The sequence below is a fragment of the Somniosus microcephalus genome, chromosome 3, assembly GCF_052327205.1.
Source record: "Somniosus microcephalus isolate GS21.2 chromosome 3, FLI_Smic_1.0, whole genome shotgun sequence".
In the NCBI taxonomy this organism is placed as follows: Eukaryota; Metazoa; Chordata; class Chondrichthyes; order Squaliformes; family Somniosidae; genus Somniosus; species Somniosus microcephalus.
In genome coordinates this window covers 276,524,389-276,549,369 of record NC_140989.1, presented here as the reverse complement: position 1 = coordinate 276,549,369, position 24,981 = coordinate 276,524,389, and the positions used below count along the sequence as shown (strand labels likewise).

At 44.6% G+C, this 24,981-nt stretch overlaps 1 protein-coding gene across 1 annotated transcript in view; it reads right to left on the bottom strand.

The window, feature by feature from the left end:
- The window catches only part of hmcn1 (hemicentin 1), a 757,099-nt gene that overhangs the window by 112,939 nt on the left and 619,179 nt on the right, over window positions 1–24,981 (bottom strand). The window contains exons 76-80 of the mRNA XM_085982583.1: window positions 22,806–22,927; window positions 20,010–20,174; window positions 15,461–15,568; window positions 7,072–7,209; window positions 6,663–6,797 (exon numbers count right to left, since the gene is read on the bottom strand). Coding sequence (XP_085838709.1) covers window positions 6,663–6,797; window positions 7,072–7,209; window positions 15,461–15,568; window positions 20,010–20,174; window positions 22,806–22,927 — 668 coding nt within the window. The remainder of the gene's footprint in view (window positions 1–6,662; window positions 6,798–7,071; window positions 7,210–15,460; window positions 15,569–20,009; window positions 20,175–22,805; window positions 22,928–24,981) is intronic.

Below are 24,981 nucleotides of genomic sequence, written 5' to 3'. Positions count from 1 at the left end.
TCTTTAACAAAAGAAAGACGTATTTATAAAGGTCCTTATCATATTGCTCAGAAACATCTCAAAGTTTTTCAAATTACTTTTGAAATGCAATCATTGTTTTATGTAACATTAGAAATATTCTCAGGTTATACAACAGCTTGTATATTTCGAAGTGTTAGAATATAATTCTCTTTATTACCTTTCAGTATTAAGCTTTGCTAGATGGCAGTTTAGTTTAGTATTAGGTTTTGTTGGCCTATATAGTTTTATTCTCCGCTTTAGAATTAATGAAATGTAAAGAAACTAGGGCCTAGAAATTGGGTTGGGGCGCCAAAGTGGCGCAAAAGTCGCCTGAGCGCAGGATTTAGCGCAGCGTTCGAGGCTTCAGTGATCGTCAGATATTCAGTTTCATTGCCCCTCGAGGGACACGGGGTGAGGCTCGAGGCGCTCTGCGTCCCTCTTAGGGCGCTGAAACTGAATATCGCAGCGCAACGTGCCGCAGCACCACACGCTGCGGCATGGCACGCTGCGGTACTGCAGGCCTTCCTCCCACTGTTAAGGGGGAGGTGCCTGCAACAGCACGATCCCCACTCGCGAGTGCCGGCAAATGAGTCCGGCACCAAGGAGAAGTGCCGGGCTCTCGGGAAACAGCCGGCAATGTCGCGGGGGGGGGGTGGGGGTTAGGAGGCCGGGGACGGAGGTGCTGGCAGGCGGCCGCCCCACACTTCCACCTTAACTTGCACCGCTGCCGGCACAGTAAGGCCCCGTGAACCGGGCGCGGGTAGCGAACGGCGCAACTGCGGCGTTCGCTACCAAAAATCGCAAACGGGGCGCGAATGGGGTGCTGCGCACACCGATGACGTCATCGGTGGCGGCGCAGCGCAAAATGCTAACGCCACCATTATCGCCCCAACTCAATATCGCGGGAGGCGCAGCCAGTGGTGCTACAGCCACTGCCTGCCTCTTTAGGCACTAACAAGTGGCGCTACTCACCCAATTTCTCCCCCTAGGTTTCTTACAACTAGAACTGTTGCATGGTAATTTATAATGGGGAACAAAGAAATGGCTGAACAATTAAATAAATACTTTGGTTCTGTCTTCACAAAGGAGGACACAAATAACCTCCCAGGGATGTTGGGGAACATAGGAGCTAATGAAAGGGAGGAACTGAATTAAATCAGTATTTGTAGGGAAATAGTGTTAGGGAAATTGACGGGATTAAAGGCCGATAAATCCCCAGGGCCTGATAATCTACATCCTAGGGTACTTAAGGAAGTGGCCCTAGAAATAGTAGATGCATTGCTGGTCATCTTCCAAAATTCAATAGACTCTGAACAGTTCCCATGGATTGGAGGGTAGCTAATGTAACCCCACTATTTAAAAAAGGTGGTAGAGAGAAAACAGGGAATTATAGACCGGTAAGCCTGACATTGGTAGTGGGGAAAATGCTAGAGTCCATTATAAAAGATGTATTAGCAGAGCACTTGGAAAACAGTGACAGGATCGGACAAAGTCAACATGGATTTACAAAAGGTAAATCGTGCTTGACTAATATACTGGAATTTTTTGAGGATGTAACTGGTAGAATAGATAAGGGAGAACCAGTGGATGTGGTGTATTTGGACTTTCAGAAGGCTTTCGATAAGGTCCCGCATAAGAGATTAGCGTGCAAAATTAAAGCACATGGGATTGGGGGTAAGGTACTGACTGGTTGGCAGACAGGAAGCAAAGAGTTGGAATAAACGGGTCTTTTTCCGAGTGGCAGGCAGTGTCTAGTGGGGTACCGCAGGGATCGGTGCTAGGACCCCAGCTATTCACAATATATAGAGTCATAGTCATAGAGTCATAGAGTAATACAGCACGGATAGAGGCCCTTCGGCCCATCATGTCCGTGCCGGCCATCAAGCCCTGCCTAATCTAATCCCATATTCCAGCATTTGGCCCGTAGCCTTGTATGCTATGGCATTTCAAGTGCACATCCAAATGCTTCTTAAATGTTGTGAGGGTTTCTGCCTCCACAACCCTTTCAGGCAGTGAGTTCCAGACTCCAACCACCCTCTGGGTGAAAAAGTTCTTTCTCAAATCCCCTCTAAACCTCCCGCCCTTTACCTTGAATCTATGCCCCCTAGTTATTGACCCCTCTACTAAGGGAAAAAGCTCCTCAGCATCCATCCTATCTATGCCCCTCATAATTTTGTACACCTCAATCATGTCCCCCCTCAGCCTCCTCTGCTCCAAGGAAAACAAATCCAATCTGCCCAGTCTCTCTTCATAGCTGAAGCGCTCCAGCCCTGGTAACATCCTGGTGAACCTCCTCTGCACCCTCTCTAACGCGATCACATCCTTCCTGTAGTGTGGCGACCAGAACTGCACACAGTATTCCAGCTGTGGCCTAACCAGTGTTTTATACAGCTCCATCATAACCTCCTTGCTCTTATATTCAATGCCTCGGCTAATGAAGGCAAGTATCCCATATGCCTTTTTTACCACCTTATCCACCTGTTCCGCCGCCTTCAGGGATCTGTGTATTTGCACACCCAGATCTCTCTGACCCTCCGTCTTGCCTAGGGTCTTTCCATTCATTGTGTATTCCTTTGCCTTGTTAGTCCCCCCAAAGTGCATCACCTCGCACTTTTCCGGGTTAAATTCCATTTGCCACTGTTCCGCCCATCTGACCAACCCATCTATATCGTCCTGCAGACTGAGGCTACCCTCCTCGCTATTTACCACCCTACCAATTTTTGTATCATCCGCGAACTTACTGATCATACCCTTTACATTCATATCCAAGTCATTAATGTAGACCACAAACAGCAAGGGACCCAGCACCGATCCCTGTGGTACCCCACTGGCCACAGGCTTCCAGTCACAAAAACAACCTTCGACCATCACCCTCTGCCTTCTGCCACTAAGCCAGTTTTGTATCCAATGTGCCAAGGCACCCTGGATTCCATGGGCTCTTACCTTCTTGACCAGTCTCCTGTGCGGGACTTTATCGAAGGCCTTACTGAAATCCATGTATACCACATCCACTGCGTTACCCTCATCCACACACCTAGTCACCCCCTCAAAAAATTCAATCAAATTAGTCAGACATGATCTTCCCTTGACAAAGCCATGTTGACTATCCCTGATTAATCCTTGCCTCTCCAAGTGGAGACAAATTTTGTCCCTCAGGATTTTTTCCAATAATTTTCCTACCACTGATGTTAGGCTCACTGGCCTGTAGTTCCCCGGTTTTTCCCTACTACCCTTCTTGAATAATGGTACTACATTAGCGGTTCTCCAGTCCTCTGGCACATCCCCTGTGGCCAGAGAGGTCCTGAATATATGTGTTAGAGCCCCCGCAATCTCCTCCTTTGCCTCACACAGCAGCCTGGGATACATTTCATCCGGACCTGGGGATTTATCCATTTTTAGTCCAGCTAAAACCGCCAATACCTCCTCCCTCTCGATGTTAATATGTTCGAGCATATCACAGTCCCCCCGCCCTATTTCTATGTCTACATCGTCCTTCTCCATAGTGAAAACAGATGCAAAAAATTCATTTAGAACCCCTCCTACATCTTCCGGCTCCACACACAGATTGCCACTTTTGTCCCTAATGGGCCCTATTTTTCCCTAGTTATCCTCTTACCCTTAATATACTTATAAAACATCTTCGGATTTTCCTTTATTTTGCTCGCCAGTGTTATTTCATGGCCCCTCCTTGATCTCCTAATTTCTTTTTTAAGTATCCCCCTGCACTTTTTGTACTCCTCTAGGGCTTCCTCCGTCTTTAGCCTTTTGTATCTACCAAAAGCCCTCCTTTTTTTCCTAATCCATTCTCGTATATCCCCTGACATCCAAGGTTCCCTGTGGTTTTTGGAACCACCCTTGACCTTTACGGGAACATGTTGCCATTGTATGATCTCAATCTCCCTTCTGAAAGCCTCCCATTGCTCCGATGCGGATTTTCCTACAAGTAGCTGATCCCAGTCCATTTTGGCCAGATCCTGCCTTATCCTATTAAAATCGGCCTTCCCCCAATTTAGAACCTTTATTTCCGGCCCATCCCTGTCCTTTTCCATGACCACCTTAAATCTTACCATATTATGGTCACTATCACCAAAGTGCTCACCTACTAGCACTTTTTCCACTTGGCCGGCCACATTCCCTAGAATTAGGTCCAGTACCGCCCCCTCTCTTGTAGGACTTTCTACATGCTGGCTCAAAAAGCTCTCCTGGATGCACTTTAAGAATTCTACACCCTCTGAGCCTTTCACACTCTGACTATCCCAGTTAATATTGGGGAAGTTGAAATCCCCCATTATTATTACCCTATTATTTGCACATTTCTCTGAGATTTGCCTACATATCTGTTCCTCTATCTCCCCCTGACTGTTTGGAGGCCTATAGTACACTCCCAGCAAAGTGCTTGCCCCCTTTTTGTTTTTAAGCTCCACCCATATGGCCTCATTAGAGGACCCTGCTAATATATCATCCCTCCTTACTGCAGTAATTGACTCCTTAATTAATATTGCGACACCCCCTCCTCTTATACCTCCCCCTCTGTCTCGCCTGAAGATTCTGTACCCCGGAATATTGAGCTGCCAATCTTGCCCTTCCCTCAACCATGTCTCCGTGATAGCAACAATATCATACTCCCATGTGTTTATCAACACCTTCAGTTCATCCACCTTATTTGCAAGACTCCTTGCATTAGAATAGATGCCATCCAGCCTTGCCCTTATATATTTGCCCTGTCTACCAAGCTGACTTGTTTTTTTCTCTATAATTGGCAGCACATCCCCCCCTATTTCAGCTCCCCTCTGTATCCCATCCCCCTGCCAAGTTAGTTTAAACCCCCCCAACAGTGCTAGCAAACCTCCCCGCAAGGATATATTAATGATCTAGATGAGGGAACTAGATGTTTGCAGACGACACAAAGCTGGGTGGGCGTGTGTGCTGTGAGGAGGATGCAGAGAAACTCCAGTATGATTTGGACAGGTTGGGTGATTGGGCAGATGCATGGCAGATGTAGTATAATGTGGATAAATGCGAGGTTATCCACTTTGGTGGCAAAAACAGGAAGGCAGATTATTATCTGAACGGCAATAGATTGGGAGAAGGGGAAGTGCAACGAGACCTGGGTGTCCTTGTGCACCAGTCGCTGAAGGTAAGCATGCAGGTGCAGCAGGCGGTTAAGGTGGCAAATGGTATGTTGGCCTTCATAACGAGAGGATTCAAGTACAGGAGCAAGGATGTCTTGCTGTAGTTGTACAGGGCCTTGTTGAGGCCACACCTTGAGTATTGTGTGCAGTTTTGGTCGCCTTATCGGAGGAAGGATGTTCTTGCCATGGAGGGAGTGCAGCGAAGATTCACCAGACTGATACCTGTGATGGCAGGAATGACGTATGAGGAGAGATTGGGCTTATATTCGCTAGAGTTTAGAAGAATGAGAGGGGATCTCATTGAAACTTATAAAATTCTAACAGGACTGGACAGACTAGATGCAGGAAGGATGTTCCCAATGTCGGGGGAGTCCAGAACCAGGGGTCACAGTCTAAAGATAAGGGGTAAGCCTTTTAGGACAGTGATGAGGAGGAATTTCTTCACCCAGAGAGTGGTGAACCTGTGGAATTCTCTACCAGAAAAGGCAGTTGAGGCCAATTCATTAACTATATTCAAGAAGGAGTTAGATATATTGCTTAAGGCTAAAGGGATCAAGGGATATGGGGAGAAAGCAGGGACAGGGTACTGAGTTTGAATGATCAGCCATGATCGCATTGAATGGCGGAGCAGGCTCGAGGGGCCGAATGGCCTACTCCTGCTCCTATCTTCTATGTTTCTATGTTATCTTCAAAGTCCAGCTAGTTAGTCATGAGATGCAAAAACAGAAACCCATTGTGTTGGGGTTAGAATTGAAACAGAGTGGTAGAGTACGGTCACAAGGAATAGTCTGCATCTGGACAAGTTTGTGCTTTGGGCTTTTGTTGTGTAGATGCATTCAGCAGGCGAAGACGACAATCGTAGGCAGGGACAAGCAACGGGCATCCATAAGTTCAGGGCTCTACCCAATTCGGACCGGGTAACATAGTTTCTTGCTCTATTTTGTTAATTACTGCTTAGATACTTTCATGTATTGATCTTTGTTCTTATTTCTCAAAATAAACTATTACTGTAACCATTGGTGTTAGCTCGAACCTATTAAACAAGTAAAAGAGGCTTAAAAGTAAGTTTTCTTACAAAAGCTATCAGGAAACTTGGTGCTTAAAACAAACTGAAGTATCATATGTAAATTGGCAAGATCGCAGACTGTGGTCATGGACTTAATACATAATGGAGATCACCAGTATAACTAACTTACCAGGATATGTCACAAGTTTGTGTCTGAGTAAACCACATAGTATCTGCCAGTGGTCAATGACAGCCCTCTCGGTTTGGCTTCTCCTCATTTCAATTCCAAGCTTTGCAGGCTCACAGAACACTACACCCCGTCCCCAGCTGGTGCTTGTAGCCACACATAGAGGACTTCAGAAATAAACATCAATCCAAATAATCACCGAAGAAAATCAATAAAAACATTTATCATGATCTAAACCATTAAAAAAAATTGATTACAGTCCTCTATTGAGATAACACTGCCCCATCCCAAAAAAATCCACCTACATCCTTAATAATGACATTTTTTTGCAACTTACCCTGCACCCTCAGCTTTATCTTTCCCAGGGCTGTGCCAGTTGGGTTCTGTGCAACACACATGTATGTACCAGTATCCTTCACTGCAGCTTGAGTAATCTGAAGACCTCCATTGGGTAGAACCGTGTAATCTCCTCCTGTACAAGAAAAAGCATTAAAGCTTTATCCTGGGAAGTGCTGAGTCACAACATGCTGAGTAAATAACAAGCTGACCGTAGGTTTGTGGAGAAATGCTACCAAATCACTGACTTTATTGACTCTGGGACTATTATCCAAGATGAGAGGGAAAAACTCCAAGCCGAGTAGAAATGTGGTGTAGTGTTTGCCCAATGGTGCCAATCTCCTGAATATTTCCAGAATTCAACAAACTCGAATGCATTTTTGCAGTGACAAAAGTTCTGACCATTTTACCTGCCGTGTTCATGCTGATGCCTTCCTTCTGCCAGGTAATAGTGGGGCTCGGTGTGCCAGTAGCCTCACATGGAAGAGTAATGGGATTATTCAGAATCACATCCAGACTGCTAGGCTGAGTCTGAATTACAGGAGGTTCTGGGTGGAAAATATAATCACAAAAATAAGCCATAAAATTTTAATCCAATCAAAGTATGACATTACATAGTATTTATTTTTTAAACTGCAAAGCCTGGATTTGGACTGTTCTTATGCTCATAATTATCCTACACTCCAAACCAGATTTGCTCTAATTGAAGATCATTGTGATACAAAGTACATCTTCTTTTCTTTTGTATGGTAGTAGCAAAGCAAATCAGATGTCAATATCTAAGTCCGATATCCAGGCCAAAGCTTCCGGTGTAACAGCGTGGATATCTTGTAGGCTGCCTGCGAATTTCCTCCGAGGGCAGTGCCCAATAATGTGCTCCAGGTTCTGATCAGGAGCTCCACAGTCGCATGATGGGGATGCTTTAATCTTCCATCTATGGAGAAGGTGGCAGCATCTACCATGACTGGTTTTGAGGCGGTTGATGGTTGTCCACTGTTTGCGAGGAAAGTTTGATCCTTCAGGTTGTACTGTGGGGTCCTCTATAAAGCATCCATTCCGTATGTCGTAGTTCTTCCAAGCATTTCACCATCGGTCATTAAGGCTGAGGGGAGATCGCTGAAGGGCTTCGGCGACGGCCCAAAATGGCCTTCTAGATTTGAGATGGGTTGGTGGGTTGGTTGTTCAAGTCGCCTGGATCGGCATGTCTTTGCTGGGTAGCTGTTGTATTCTCTGGAGACTGCATATTCGCGGTATAGGTGGTGTGATGTTTGCAAGCACAGGCAGCCAAGGTGTTGGTGTTGATAAAAGAGTACCGGTGATAATTCTCATAGTAGAATTCAGCTGGACATCAATGGATTTGACATGCGGATTCGATAGCCATGCCGGAGAGCAGTTCTCCGCTGTAGAGTACACCAGGGCGAGTGCTGCTGTACGGAGGGTTTGAGCATCTGCTCCCCATGTGGATCCAGCGAGTTTCTGGATCAAGTTGACCCTACTCTTTAGTTTCTTCCCAAGATTCTGGAGATGTTGCCTATATGACAGAGTACGATCAAACGCGACACCTAAATAGGAGGGTTTTTTGGCATGGTTTACCTCTGCACTGCCAAAGGAGACTTTCAAAGCTTGGTTTGCTTGATGGGTGTTGAGGTGGAATGCCGAGGTGACGGTCTTTTACGGGTTTGGCCGAAGTCGCCATCGGCAGAAGTAGGCCTCCATCCGCTGTAAATCACTGGTCAGGGTCTCCTCGGTGATGGACAGATTCATGTTTTGCGTGGCCAAGGCAATGTCCTCAGCGTATGGGGTGGTTGATGACAGCCTTCTCGCGGCCCACTCGGTCACAACTAATGTCGTCTCAAAGGACACCGAACTTGTCATTAAATCGACCTCCTGGTGACAGTAGCAAACCAAGCAAACAAAGTACATGATCCACAGATGCAGACTTTTGGAAATTGCTGTAAGCTTATACACAAAAAGTGCATTATATTTGTGCATCAAGGCAGAATATGAAGCCAGAGGGAACAATGTTATTCTAGTGGTTTCCAAAACAGAGTTATGAAAGTTGGAATGTATGTTTATATGGTTATCCTTCAAACACTATAGGGACAAAAATCTTTGCTCTTCTGGCACACTGCTGCTGTGAGTCTAGTGGAAGGGTCACCAATTAGGACAACGAGGCAATAGGGCTGCGGGGAGGAAATGCTGATGGGCACAGGTTAGTAGTCTTTCTGAGGAAGGCCTCGACCTTTGCCTTCCCAGATCTAACAATTTCTGCCGCATTTTGTGGCTTCTCTCTTCTGGTAGGTTTGTGTCCCCAGTGAATCATGCATCTGCCCAGTTTATTTAAAATAAGTCATCCCCCTTGACCCCAAAAACTTTGGTGGGATCATTGCTGGAAGTCATTGGTGGGCAGTTCCTGGCATTTACATTGAAATCAAAGGTCCATGTGCTTAATTCCAGTTTAAAAGTAAACAGCTCATATGTAGCCACTAACTAAAACATCCATCCCACCTCTATCTGTCCATCATTCATAGAACAATAAAGGGAACAAAGCTATAAAGGACTGTAGAATTCTACTTGACCACTGCTCCAGCTGTGAGAAATAAGGACAAAAACAAGGATTCAGGAGAAAATGGAACTTGCAGAGAAAAGTAAATACAATTTCCAATGCTTTCAGTTGAATTTTTAATTTTTCTTTTGAGAAACGAAGTATGGGGCCAAAGCCCATTGTACAGACACCGAAGTAAGAGAGAAGACGATTAAGTTAGGAAATAGGAATCATGTGATGCCAAGCTTGGGCTTTGAAGGTATTCAATTTGTAGAAAAACACAAACTGCAAGAGGTAAGGTAGTCCATAGTTTTGAGGTTCCGGGAAAGTTTGAGAATAAAATAAGATATTATGCGATAAGTCTTGATTTTAACATTTTAACAAGATGTAGGGAGATGAATGAGTGTGTAAGAGCTTAAAAGGAAACAGACAAAGTTCACAGTAGCACCAACCGTAGCAATATTGATAAATAACGACAGCAGAGGTGATAGAGAAAGACAAGTTCGAGGCTGGAGATGAGAGAGGGCTCAGCTATCAGATGACAAGCTGTTCCTTCTCCAGGTGCATGAAAAAGGTATTAGAAGAGCCTCCCTGTATTTGGGAGAAATATTCTAGTTTTGGTTAAGACTTGGGTTTCATAGAGAATGAAACGTTGTTGAGCGTGAATAAAGAAGTGCTTGGCACAAAAGAGAAAGCTGAGCTTCTTGGAGGCAGCTGTAATGATGAATGAGTTTTGGGAGCTCCATTTGAAGTGAAGGGTGAGGCCAAGAACCCATCAAAGGTAAGAGGAGATAGTTCTTGTTCATTAAAATTCTGAGAAACAATAAGAAATCTTTTTTGAAAAAAGAAACAAAACCTTCATTGCCCCACTACAGGGCATGGAGGAGATGCAAATGTAGTGATTCAACCATTTCATTGCAAAAAGGTTGGAAGCTCTGTGCATTAAGGATGTGCAATCTGAAGGAAGTTGATGAATGTAAAGTGAAGTTATCAGGAATTGAGTGGATATGGTTGGATGATGACTGGTTTAGTTGAACAATTTGAAGAGAGTGAAAGAGAGGATAGCACCCCAGGGAGATCCTTCAGCTAACGGAGAAAAAGAATTAAAGAATAAATTGTCAGCTAAAGGATAGACCGATTTGAAAGGAAACTACTTTGCAATGAACATAGCTTTGATGAGAAACCATATTATGCTTTACAAGTGTACAATGCCAGATCCAACCAAAGGTGTTCAAGGTCAGCTGATTCAACAGCAGAGTTCCAGAGGTGTGCATGGAGGTCATCAGTGGAACGGTCGTGCTCAACACCAGACTGGCAATCATGCATTTGGGTAGAACATTCAAGAGGAATATATGGGTATTTCTCTCCAATAATGATTCTGATGGCCTCAAAAATATTTGTATCAGTAGAGAAAAGTGTTGTGTCGGTACCTTTCTACCTAGACACAATTTAGGACTCAGAACTCAGAGATTCAAACATGAAGTGCTTTATTGGAAGGAAAGGAAGTTCTGGAAAGCTCCGAACAAAGAGAGCTAAACTTAACCGAGAGAATACCCAACCATTTATCTCCTGTGACAGCGCCACCACAGGTGGGAGGAGAACACACAATAGAACACACAATACATAACATTTCCTCCCCTCTTAAATGGAAGGTCCACATTATTCCTCAATAGGTAAGTTACTTTCAATACACTCAACTAACCTAAGGTAGAGGTAGACTGCCTCAAACCCTGACTTTACCCTGGGGTTTATTCTGCCCCAGTCTTGTGGGTAAGTCACTAAGCCTACAGATCCAAGCGTCTTGGAGGCCGCCGCTCTCTGACAGGATACTGGTGGTCATCGCTGGCTTCCACAGCAGTAGGCATTGACACAGGCCTGGATGGAGAAGGTGCCTGTGTCAGTTGAAAGTCAGGAGTTTGCACAGGTGGAACAGTCTCTTTGACTTCCTGTGTTGGAGAAGAGCACTGTGGCAAAGGATGCTGGTTTGCGGTATCATTCGGAAACAGTTCAGGCCAACCAGCCATTGGAGCCTCTGTGGCTGTCTCTGCTCCTAGCAACAGTTGATCTGTGTGTCTGCTCCAGACGACGTCCTCAGCAGTCTCAACCATGTAAGACACAGGGCCCGTCTGCGCGATCACCGTAGCAGGAACCCATTTCGGTCCAGTGTTGTAGTTTCGAGCTAGGACGTGCTCTCCCAGATGAAACCGTCTCTCCTTGGCTCTTTTCTCTCTCTTTTCAACTTGAGCTTGTTGTCGACGATGGACAACCTGCTCTGCCCTTGGAGGTTTGAGTAAGTCAAAACTTGTCCGCAACTGCCTCTTCATCATGAGCGAAGCGGGGGAGGTTTTGGTTGTGGCATGCGGCTCGTTCCTGTAGGACAACAGGAAGCTGTTCAGACGTTGGTAGATTGAGCCCTGACATTGCGATGCCTTCAAGGCGTGCTTCAAAGTTTGCATGAACCTTTCTGCCTGGCCGTTAGTAGAGGGATGATAGGCCTGGATGTGTTGGACACCATTCACATGCAGGAAGCTTGCAAACTCCTGTGATACAAATTGTGGACCATTGTCACTTACGAGTTGTTCCGGTGAGCCATAACGGCTGAACATCTCACCAAGTTTCTCAATTGTTTTCTCTGCCGTGGTAGACCTCATCACAGCGACCTCCGGCCACTTGCTACGAGCGTCCACAACCACCATAAACATCTTCCCTTCGAAAGGACCGGTGAAGTCCACATGTACTCGCTGCCACACTTCTGCAGGCCAATCCCAGGGGTGTAGGGTTGCCAGCTGTGGAACATTCCGGACCCTTTGACATGGGGAACATGTTTTGGCTTTCTCCTCAATATTCTCATCGAGACCTGGCCACCAGAAGTAGCTTCTTGCCATTTCCTTCATCCGAACCATCCCACTGTGGCCTGTATGAAGTTGTTGCAGTATAGGTTCCCTCAGAGGTGGCGGAATGATGACACGGCGTTCCCAAAGAAGACAACCTGCCTGGACGGAGAGCTCATTTCTTTTTGAAACGTAAGGTTTCAAACTTGGAGAATCTCCTATCGCTCTCCCTCGAATGACATCGTCCATTACCTCAGACAGGACTGGATCGTTGCGGGTATACCTTCGCACCTGAACTGCAGTGACAGGTGCTCCCTCCACTTGTCTAAAGTAGAAGATGTCTATCTGACGAGGCTCTGGGGGAGTAACAGGCAAGGGTAGCCTCGAGAGACCGTCTGCGTTGCTGTGCAAGTCTGATTTGCAATATTTGATGTCGTACGTGTGTCCTGACAACAGTAAAGCCCACCTTTGCATCCTGCTTGCAGCGAGAGACGGAATTCCGGTGTGGGGCCCAAAGATTGAAGTCAATGGACGGTGGTCTGTCAGGAGTGTGAACCTTCTCCCAAACAGGTACTGATGAAATTTTCGAATTCCAAAAACGATTCCCAAGGCCTCGCGCTCGATCTGCGCATAGTTACTCTCGGCCTTGTTCAAGGTGCGTGATGCGAAGGCGATAGGTTTCTCTTCACCCGAAGGCATGATGTGGGATATGACTGCTCCCACACCATATGGTGATGCATCACATGCTAGCTGCATGGGTAGCTTTGGGTCGAAGTGTGTCAGGACCTCCGAATTCAGCAATGCTTTCTTTACTTGGGCAAAAGCTTCGTTGCACAGTTCAGTCCATTTCCATGTTTTGCCTTGACATAGCAACTGATGTAACGGCTTCAGCAATGTTGCTAAGTCTGGAATAAACTTCCCATAGTAGTTAAGTAGCCCCAGAAATGAACATAACTGGCTCACATTCTGGGGTGCTGGGGCCTCCACGATCGCCTTGACCTTTGGCGGCGCCTTATGCAGGCCAGTAGCGTCAATCACATGCCCCAGGTACTCAACTGAAGACTGAAAGAATTCACATTTGTCTTTACGAACTCTGAGTCCGTACTCTTTCAGTTGTTGTAGTGTCGCATCCAAGTTCAGAAGATGATCCTCCTCATTTGTCCCAGTGACAAGGATGTCGTCCAGGTAGCACTGGACTCCTGGCAGTCCACTCAAAATCTGATCCATTGCCCTTCGGAATAGAGCAGGGGCCGACGTAATTCCAAACAGAAGGCGGCAGTACCTGTATAGCCCCTTGTGTGTCACAATTGTCAGCAGCTCCTTTGATTTGTCATCGACATGCATTTGTAGATAAGCCTGGCATAAGTCTATTTTGCTGAACTTTTGCCCTCCGGCCAGGCCCGTAAAAAGATCATCAATGAGGGGAAGAGGGTACTGTTCCACAGACAGCACCGGGTTAATAGTCACTTTAAAATCCCCGCAGATTCGAACAGATCCATCCTTTTTCAGGACAGGAACAATGGGTGTGGCCCATTTGCTCACGCTCACAGGCTCCAGGACTCCATTCTCGACTAAGGCCTCCAAGTTAGCCTCAACTTTTGGCCTAATTGCATAGGGTACAGGTCGGGCTTTGTGAAACTTCGGCTTGCTGTCAGGTTTAATGTCCAGTCTCACGCTGATCTTTTTCATGCTCCCAAGTTCCCCATTGAAGAGTTCTGCATGTTTGTTTAACACTGCAGTCAGACCTGACTCCCCTTTTGACATCATGCGGACTGCAGGCCAGTCCAGCGTGATTTTCTCTAGCCACGCACGTCCCAGTAGCGATGGGTAATTTCCCTTTACCACATATAGTGGCAGTTTTGCAGTCTGTCCGTTCAATTTAACTGTCACCTCAATGACGCCTCTCATGGCCACAGGTTTGCCGGTATACGTCTTTAGCACAATGTTTGTTGGCTGAAGGGTAAGATGCTTTAGCATTTTGTTGTAGACAGTGTCTGAAACAAGGGACACAGCCGCGCCTGTGTCCACCTCCATCCGCACTGATTGTCCCTCCACCAGTGGTGACACCCAGTAGCCATTTGAACCACCTGCAACCGTCAGTATATGCACTTCTTCCTCCTCAGAGGTGTCGCTCCCCTCTGTTTTGCTTGTTCCATCATACTGCACTGAATGAACACTCTTTTTCCTCTCTTGTCCAAATACAGACATTTTGCTTCCATGCTTCCCAGCTCTGTCTGTTCTTTTTTTACCTCTACAGGCGCATTCAATGTGACCCTTTTTGCCACAATTTCGGCATTCCAGCTCCGTACACCAGCAGTCATTAGCGTGATGGCCCGTTTTCCCACAACGGTAACATGTGCCGTTCCGCGCACCTTTAGGCTCAGACGACACCTTGTGAACTCTCCCTGTTGAATTCAACTGGTGAGCCTCCTTTTCCGCCATCTCCATGGAGACACTAACTTCAATGGCCTTTTCAAGAGTAAGGTTGTCCTCAGTAAGAAGGCGCTTCAGTGTGGCTGCATTTTGCAGACCACACACAAGTCTGTCTCTAATGGTATCATTCAGCACCTCCTTGAACTGGCAGTGTTCCGACAACCTTTTTAAAGCAGCAATAAACATCGTCACTGATTCCCCCTCCTCTTGATTCCGTTTGTGAAATCTAAATCTCTCAGCAATAACCAGAGGTTTTGGTGAAAAATGTGCTCCAAGAATTTCCACTAGTTGCTTATATGTTTTAGTTCCTGGCTTATCTGGCTGCACGAGGCTGCGAAGTAAATTGAAAGTCTTCGGCCCGATTACACTCAAAAAGGTAGGCACGACCTTTTCATTTGCCACCGCATTCGCCAATACAAAATAGTCAAAACGTTCCGTATATGCGCTCCATTGCTCCACATTTTCATCAAAATCACCGATGTTTCCGAATATAGTAGCCATCTCACGTTTCAAATTAAATTTTCTATTTACTCACTGCACCCGTAACATACGCAGATTCATCCGCTCCTCGTTGCCACTTGTGTCGGTACCTTTCTACCTAGACACAATTTAGGACACAGAACTCAGAGATTCAAACATGAAGTGCTTTATTGGAAGGAAAGGAAGTTCTGGAAAGTTCTGAACAAAGAGAGCTAAACTTAACCGAGAGAATACCCAACCATTTATCTCCTGTGACAGCGCCACCACAGGTGGGAGGAGAACACACAATACATAACAAAAAGCTTTTTGTTCTTAATGCAGTTCTTAACTGACTTCCTGTTCCCTGAACCGCTTACTTTCTTTACTGTTCCTTAAACAATTGACTAATTTGGCATGGTTGTGATACTGGGAAAGAAAGAATGATGAACAAACTTGATTTATATCACACACTGAATTGCAAATTATTCCCAATAATTGAAATAAAAGTATATATACATACTGAATGCCTACCTTGTACACGGAGGTTGACCTGCCTGTGTGCAGTGCCAGCAGCATTCTTTGCAACACATATGTATCTTCCTGTATGACTGAGCTGGGCAACACTGATCTCAATAGTTCCTGAATTAACAAGAAGTTGGGGGAAATAAGCTGAACAGGCAACAACTATAACTAGTTTCTGTATTTATTCATTTACTGCACAACTGGTAAACCATAATGACGTCCCTGTCACAGCACACAGGACGCCAATAGATGTGAAAGACAATTAGAAAAGTAACAGAGTAATTGAAACAGATATAAATTTCCTGTTAACATTTGAAATAGGAAAAGTATCTTCATCAGCAGGCTGATTTGATTTCTTACTTGTGACTTGGGTGGGAGGATTCAGGAAAGGGTAAATTCAAAAGCAGTAAGAGAAATGTCAAGGCTGTAGAGCAGAGTAGTGATCTGGGTAAAGATGAGCCGAGTGGGTCAGGAAGGGGCAGAAAGATTAATAAAGGTAATAGGGCATTAGTGACTAAAGTGATATCAGGGAAAAATAGAAAAAAGTTAAAGCTAACGGTACTATATCTGAATGCATGACGCATTCGCAACAAAATAAATGAATAGCGCAGATAGAAATAAATGGATTTGATTTAATAGCCATTACAGAGACGTGGTTGCAGAGTAACCGAGGTTCCAGGATATTTGACTTTTTAGAAGAGACATGCAGAATGGAAAAGGAGGAGGGGTAGCTCTGATAATAAAGGAGGGAGAGAGAAAGGATCTTGGCTCACAAAAAACAAAATGTAGAATCAGTTTGGGTGGAGCTAAGAAACAACAAGGGGTAGAAAACATTACTGAGAGTAATCTATAGACCCCTAACAGTGGTTGTAGTATTGTGCAGAATATAAGTCAAGAAATTAGAGATGCATGTAACAAGGGTAATACAGTAATCATGGGGGACTTTAACTTTCATCTAGACTGGGCAAACCAAATTTGCAGAAATAGTGCAGAGGAAGAATTCATGGAATGCATTCAAGATAGTTTTCTAGATCAGTATGTCAAGGAACTTACGAGGGAATCGGCTATTTTAGATCTAGTACCGTGCAATGAGACAGGATTAATTAATAACCTTGTAGTAAAGGAGCCTCTGGGGAGCAGTGATCATAATATGATAGAATTTTATGTTGAATTTGAGAGTAATTTAGTTAAGTCCGAAACTAGGGTCCTAAACCTGCACAAAGCAAACTACGTAGATATGAGGGGTGAGTTGGCTAAGGTAGGTTGGGAAACTAGATTAAAAGATATGACAGTAGAAAAGCAATGGCAAACATTAAAAGAAATAATTCATAATTTGCAATGAATATACATTCCCTTAAGGAATAAAAACACCACGGGAAAAATGGTCCAACCATGGCTAACAAGAGAAATTAAAAATAGTATTAGATTAAAGGATGAGGCTTATAATGTTGCCAGAGTAGTAAATCTGTGGATTTGGAGGATTTTAGAATTCTGCAAAGGAGGACCAAGAAATTGATAAAGAAAGGGAAAATAGAATGAGAGTAAACTAGCGAAAGACATAAAAACAGACTGTAAAAGCTTCTAAGGTATGTAAAAAGGAAAAGATTAGCAAAAGTAAATGTGGGTCCCTTATAGGCTGAGACAGGAGCAATTATAATGGGGAATAAGGAAATGGCAGAGAAATGAAACAAATACTTTGGGCTGGATTTTCATTGAGGAGTCGGGACTACAACTTTTGGGGTTGTAGTCCCGCCTCCATCGAGTTCTAGCCAACCCACGCGATTTTGACTTGATTGACCTTGTTGAGCCCACCCAGCGGGCTCAGCAGGCCAATTAAGGGCCACCCGGCAACAGGTGACGTCACAGATTGAAATTTCATCTGTCAAGACCTTTTGACAGATGAAATATCAGCGTTTCACAGCTGTTTGAAGCTGTCAAACACTGACAATCTGTATTCCAGGTTAATTCCTTCCTCTCAGGATGATTTAGAGATCTCCCTGGAACAGAAAGCAGAGGCTGCAGATTTTGACAGCTGGCAGACATTCTGCTTTCTGTGCCGGTGAGATGAGGGACTCCCGAGACCTGAAGGAAGGCTGTAAAGGTAAGTAAAGGTTAGTAGAACTTCTTTAATCACTTTACACACACCAAACACACTTACCTCTGCACTCATGCACCCATCACTCACCTGAACACCGGACATCTCGACCCCTCCAAGCCCTTCATCCCGACGGCCCGACTCGCTAACTTGGCGTGGTTTGGAGCCGTCGGGAACCCCACATTTCAACAATGAAAATAGGGATTAGGCTAAAAACTGCCTGTTAACTACCTGTTAACAGGCAGTTAATTGGCACTAATCCGCTTCCCGCCTCGGGGAGGCGGGTCCCAGTGCAGGGAGGGTACCCGCCTCCTTTGAAACTGGCATGGAGGCGGGTTGGGGCGGGACCCCCGATTTCGGGATTTTAAACCACCACACGCTTCCAATCCCGACTCCACAGCTCAATGAAAATCCTGCCCTTTGTGTCTGTCTTCACAGAAGAAGCAGCAAAAAACCTCCTATAAATAGTGGAGAACCAAGGGTCTAGCAAGAATGAGGAACTGAAAGAAATTAGTATTAGTAAAAAAATAGTACTGGAGAAATTAATGGGACTGAAAGCCGATAAATCCCCTGGACCTGATGGCCTACATCCTAGGGTTTTAAAAGAGGTAGTGGATGCATTCGTTGTCATCTTCCAAAATTCCATAGATTCTAGAATGGTTCCTGTGGCTCGGAAGGTAGCAAATGCAACCCCACTATTTAAGAAAGGAGGGAGAGAGAAAACGGGGAACTACAGACCAGTTAGCCTGACATCAGTAGTAGGGAAAATACTAGAATCTATTATTAAGGACGTGGTAACATGGCTCTTAGAAAATAAGAATAGGATTGGGCAGAGTCAACACTGATTTATGAAAGGGAAATCATGTTTGACGAATCTGTTAGAGTTTTTTGAGGTTGTAACTACCAGAATAGATAAGGGGGATCCAGTGGATGTGGTGTATTTGGATTTTCAGAAGGCATTAGCCACACGAGAGGTTATTAAACAAAATTAGGGCTCATAGGATTGGATGTAATATATTAACACGGATTGAGGATTGGTTAATGGTCAGAAAACAGAGAGTAGGAATGAACGGGTCATTTTCGGGTTGGCAGGCTGTAACTAGTGGGGTACCGCAAGGGCCTCAACTATTCACAATCTATATCAATGATTTGGATGAGGGGACCAAGTGTAATATATCCAAGTTTGCCGATGATACAAAGCTAGGTGGAAATGTAAGTTGTGAGGAGGATGCAAAGAGGCTTCAAGGAGATATAGACAGGCTAAGTGAGTGGGCAAGAACATGGCAAATGGAATATAATGTGGAGATATGTGAAGTTATCCACTTTGGTAGGGTGTTCTTGTACGCGGATCACTGAAGGTTAACATGCAGGTACAGCAAGCAATTAGGAAAGCAAATGGTATGTTGGCCTTTATTACAAGAGGATTTGAGTATAAGAGTAAAGATGTCTTACTGCAATTATATAGGGCCCTAGTGAGACCACACCTGGAGTATTATGTACAGTTTTGGTCTCCTTACCTAAGGAAGGATATACTTGCCATAGAGGGAATGCAACAAAGGTTCACCAGCCTGATTTCTGGGATGGGGGGATTGTCCTATGAGGAGAGATTGAGTAGACTAGGCCTATATTCTCTAGAGTTTAGAAGAATGAGAGGTGATCTCATTGAAACATACAAAATTCTTACAGGATTTGACCGGGTAGATGCAGGGAGGATGTTTCCCCTGCTGGGGAGTCTAGAACCAGGGGTCACAGTCTCAGAATTATGGGTCAACCATTTGGGACTGAGATGAGGAGAAATTTCTTCACTCACAGGGTGGTGAATCTTTGGAATTCTCTACCCCAGAGGGCTGTGGAGGTTCAGCTGTTGAGTATATTCAAGACAGCGATCGATAGGTTTTTGGATATTAAGGGAATCAAGGGATATGGGGATAATGCAGGAAAGTGGAGTTGAGGTAGAAGATCAGCCATGATCTTATTGAATGGCGGAACAGGCTCGAGGGGCCGAATAGCCTACTCCTGCTCCTATTTCTTATGACTGTGTCTGTTCATGAGCTATTTGGCCAGCTCACCAGTGAAAATATCCTCCACATTCCTGCCACACAGTGTCCTCAACCTATTGATTAGCATGGTTAAACAATACTAATAATGGCATTGGTACAGTCACTATTAGATAGGATTGTGCAGAAAGGCGCAGAACTCTAGTTCTGTATAGTGACTTGGCATACAGGATATATCAGTTTAAATTAGAGACCTCACACTGTAAATATATAGGAATGTGTTGAAGTAAGCAGAAAGGAAAAATTGGAAATCTGAAAAAAAAAATGCAAGCTCATCAGCATCTGAGAGAAAAAGATAGGTTAATATTTTTGGTCTGGCTATCATTCATCAGTTCTGATAAATGTTAACCTATTTTTCTCTTTCAGATACTGCCTGACAGGAATGTGTTAACCCATCTGTTGTTACCTGTAGACAGAACAAGGTAGCCTTCTCCTCGAGGTGGCAGCTTGACTCCATCCTTCGTCCAGTGAATGGTTGGTTTTGGGACACCAGAGGCAGTGCATGTAATAACAGCTGGTGACAACTTTGTTACCAACAAGTCTGTAGCTTCATCAGCAACTGTAGGGGGAACTGAATAGGAAGAAAATTAAAATGGACCAATAGTTTCAGCTAAATACTGTAGAATGAATAGAGTAGAACCAGGACTGCTGGTACTGTGGTGCAGAGTCAATTTATTGTATTGGTCTGATTAATAAGCGTGTGCAATATTACTGAACCTGACCCTCAAGTATAAGAACCCCATCACAACTTTTCCACTTTCCTTCAGGCGTTTATGTTGCGATGACTCCTGTGCCTCACCAAATGGCCATACTTCATATTTGCACATAGACCATGAGAATCGGCCAGGTTTTCAGCCATTGCATCACAATGGAATGGAGCCTAATCTTGAGAAACTGGTGACGGATGGACGGATGCGCGCACACACACACACACACTTTCTAGCAGGAGTCATTTTATTCCAGTCTAAGGGGGAGAAATTCGGTACCTTAGCATCTCCCGTTATCGCCTCCGGGGGGCGCTAACGACTTACTGACTGGGCGCGGCGAAATGAACGACTCCTGCTAAATTGGCCGAGAGGTTTGCGGTGGCAGTAACACTTTGCGCCACAATCTCCTGCGCCCAGAGATCGTGATGTCATTGCCACACGCATCACCCCAGTAGTGCCTCGGACCTGCAGCATTGCCAGGCGACAACATCGACAGCTGCAGGAGATGCAAATAAAAGGGGATGTTGGTATGGGTAGGAGAAAAATTTTAACAACGCTTCAAGTGATTTTTTTCGATTGCTCCTGGGCCACGATCGATCAGCCCGGCACTCTGCTGGAGTGCATGGGGCTGATCGGGCTGGATCCCAGCTGCCGTCAGGGACCAGCTGACTAGTCCCAATACAGAGCCTGCAGTGATGGCCCTTCCCTATAAGGGAGGGAAGGAGCCTCGGATCGCGGCAGTGCTGCACGGGACATTGTGCAGCGCTGCACCACTACTGCCCTGCCTGTGTCCTTTAGCGCTCCAGGAAGGAAGTGGAGTGCTTGATTTCGCGCTCCACTTCCGTCCTGGAGCGCAAATACCGAAATTTGAAAAAGCTGGGAATCATTAGCGCCTGGCGCTAAGTTTCCCAGCTTTCAAAAGTTAGTGCCCCAAACGGGGCGATACTGAATTTCTCCCCCTTAGTCTTTAACCAATTATCTATTATTCCAAATGTAGAAATAAACATTTAATCCCAGCAAATTGTTTATGATGGTGACAGAATCAAATACCACGAGATACAAGTTCCAAATGAGGAAGTTAAGAGTGACAAGGAGAGTCAGCCAGAACTATGTTTTTGCACAACAGGTAAGTTTTACACTGCTACAGTACAAGTGGGTCTGAACTAAGGTTTAAAAACTTGAAATCACTGGAAACATAAAATTAGATAACACTGAGCACATGCAGAACACACATGTGCTGAACTCCATCTCCCTTGGCCAGGGAGCAATGTGGAGCCAGTGGTACAACTCGAGTCTGCCAGTCCCGCATTGCTCTCGAGAAGAGTACATCTCAAATCTATAGAATAGTGACATTCCTCGCAAGAGTGTCATGGGCTGATAGAGGGACACACAATCACAATGGCCCAGAAGTTCAGGTCGGGGGCTTCCCGCGGGTGTAAGCCCCCGACCTGCACTTACCTAGCGTGCCGGCCATTGAGCTGTGGGCCCCCGTGGAATTCCGATCCTGGGCCTGCTCCAACTGCCGGCGCGCAGTGCTTGCGTATCCCAGGGGCGCAGTTAGTTCGATGCATCCCTGGGATCACGTGGGCCATGGGGAGCCAATCGTAGCAGGGAATGCTTCATTCATAAGTTTGACAGGAAGTGCTGTCAAACTTAGAAATACTACGAGCCCCAAAACATCACTAAATCTTCAAATACATTTTTTAAAAATCACATTTTTTAAATAAACTATAAATTACATGAAATAACTATTTTAAACAATAATTTAAATTTTTGAAAAAAATAATTTTATTTTCTAACGGAGCTAAAAATAAACTTACCTTTCTTTAAAGTATTTAAAAATAATAAACCTGTGGAAATTTTTTTTAAATTTTAATTCATTCACCACTTACCTTGTAAAAAGCAGGCCTTACGCCTGCTTTTTAAATGTGAAAATTCTGGAGACTTACCCTCCCGGGAAAACCTGCAAAAAAAACGCAAGTTCGATGCACACGCGCAGCCTCTCCTGCGCACACGTTTGAACTCTGAACCCCTTCTTTCAGGGGAACGGAAGTGCCGGTTTCCAGCGCATGCGCAGTGCATGCAGGAAACCGGCACTTCTATTGGGCCTACAGGTGAGTACCCCATGTGTACTCACCCGTGGAGACCCGAAGTTCTGGGCCATTCAATGACACAATCATTTCCGTCAGCATTCCACAGAATGGAATTCACCGATTTCCTTTAATAAACTGCCCACAGATTATTTTTACACTTACCAAAGCAACAATCTGTGATTATACCAAAGCTCTGCTAGTGTACTGGATATTGCATTTGCACTAAATTGCTGTGTGTGCTATTGTAACACAGGCATTAACCTGTTCCAAAATAAATGGGTTAACAGCTGTGTTAAAACAGTGCACAAAGGAACGCATTAAATAGGGCTCTGCCAGAGGAAATTAAACTATTACGTTTTACAATATGAAATATCAGGACCATCTTAATTTGACAGTGCCTACCTTGTACAGTAAGTCTGATAGCTCTTTGATCTTCCCCAGCATTATTCGTGACTTTACACTCGTAGTGTGCAGTGTCTTCTACAGTGGGTGAGATGATTACAAGAGAGCCAGAGGAAAGCAGTCTGCAGAAAATAAATCATAAATTAGCTAATTGTTCTCAGTGTGTGCCTTTTGTCTTGTCTCATTGTTTTTGCTCTCCTTACTGGATTGCTGTTGCAATTCACTAATGATCAAAATGAAGCAGTAAGCTTTTTAGATTTATTTTTTTCCTCATGCAGGCCACTGACTAAATAGCATCCTCCTTCAACCAGAAAGATGGGTAGTATAGGCCAGTGTTACTTATCTTTTGGCTGAGGCCCACAATCTTGCTCAAGACACACTCTCTATACTGCCCCAAAATACTGCATCACAAGATGATGGGACACGCTTCTACACTTCTGCAACTGATGACCTGGTGAGCTCTTTTACTTGCTATATGGCAAAGGTATCCAAACTACAGCCCATTGGCCATATGTGGCTCACAATCCGGGGTAACCACACAAAAAAAGCGGGGAGCACCATGTCCCAGCTCTGCACACATTCCACAAGCAGTCAAACAGGTTGCAGATGGAGGCTGAGAGCCACATGGAGCATCAGTCTTGCGGAGGGCAACAAATGAAGGGGAAATGGGTCACATTAGGAGTGCAATTATTCGAGACTTCTCCATAACCACCATCAATGGTGCCCCAAAATTAGCTGCCAGAAAATATGGCTAGCTCTGAATCATCAGATAATGTCAGTTTTCCCACGAATTCATGATCTAACCCTGGGGCCCTAATGAGCAGTCTGACAAAAAACAGAAGGAAAAAATCCAAGAGCAGCAGGCGAGTTAGTGTGTTAGCTAAATCTATCCAATATTTTATAAGAAATCACAGTTTTTTCCCCCATTTAGGATATTTGCGAAAACACTGGGAAATTTAATTTCTTTGCGTTTTAAATAGACCCAACTGAAAATCCCAATAAACTGTGCAAAAACAGTCAAAACTGCAGAGAGGCAACAAGGTGCAAGATTCCATCAAATGTTGCTCTTGAATTCCCTTTAGTGTGTAAAAGATATACCAAGGAGGGTGTCTCCATGTTAGTTAGGGCCATGACCTCTTATTTATTTTGCCATTGTCTCTTCTCCTGAAAGTGGTGACTCACACTGGGATAAGGATTCACAGGCATCAGGCACCCTGGCCATATTTCGTATGTGAGCTTGGACTTGAAGTGCAGGCCATTTCACCTGGAAAGAGAGGGCGGCGAAAGTGGCATAACAGCCAAGCTTCATCTTATTCTCATCCCATGTACACACAAATGCACTTTCAAACTGGAGCCCCTGTGTAATGATCAGCACCAGAATCCTGGCAGATATTTTTCACATCCCTATCATAGTGGCACTGAAATTAATTGTAGGGCCTTACCACTGCCTTTGCTGAGTTCAATTAAACAAACACAGGCAGGCCAAGGATTCAAGAACCTTTCTGATTTGTATGGCGCAGTACCATAAGGTGTTATGCAATAATTCACTGAGTTCTAGAGGAGTCCCAGTATAACATTTTTGTTATTATTAGTATAACAAAATAATTGAATTATTTTTAAAGAGTTTTACCAATTGACATTTATAGTGATGTAGAAATAGGGAGTCCATATTAAAAACAACATTGGATGCAAAAATCTTAATGGGGTAGTAGGGTGGTCCTGGCTGAACAAGAATCAAGAACTACCAGTGCTGTAAGCTGCTAAACTGTACGGTTTTAGCTAGTTAAAGTGCACTTGTGGGTTTCTAAGCTTGGATTCCTGCCAACTTGTGTGTAAGCTCTCTGGACATAGTAAACAGAGCGTATCGTTTCAGGGAAAGAATATGTACCCCATATTGAGCAAAAAGAAGCTCTAGTTGTGTGGATTACTCACTAGCTTGGTCTGGAGATCCTTAAGTATAGTGATGGGTTTAACCACTAAGTTGACCAAAAAATTGTCGTCCTGTATTACTAGTGTAATGACCCATGTGACCTGTCGCAGGGGCACTTGCAGGAAATAGAAGAGCTCATTCAAGCCAGTTCAGTTCACTTTACGCAATTTTGCTTCTGGTGGATCAGTCAAGAAGTTGGTGGCTGGCTAAGATGTGCTCTATAATTTTGTGTTAAATACTTCTCAA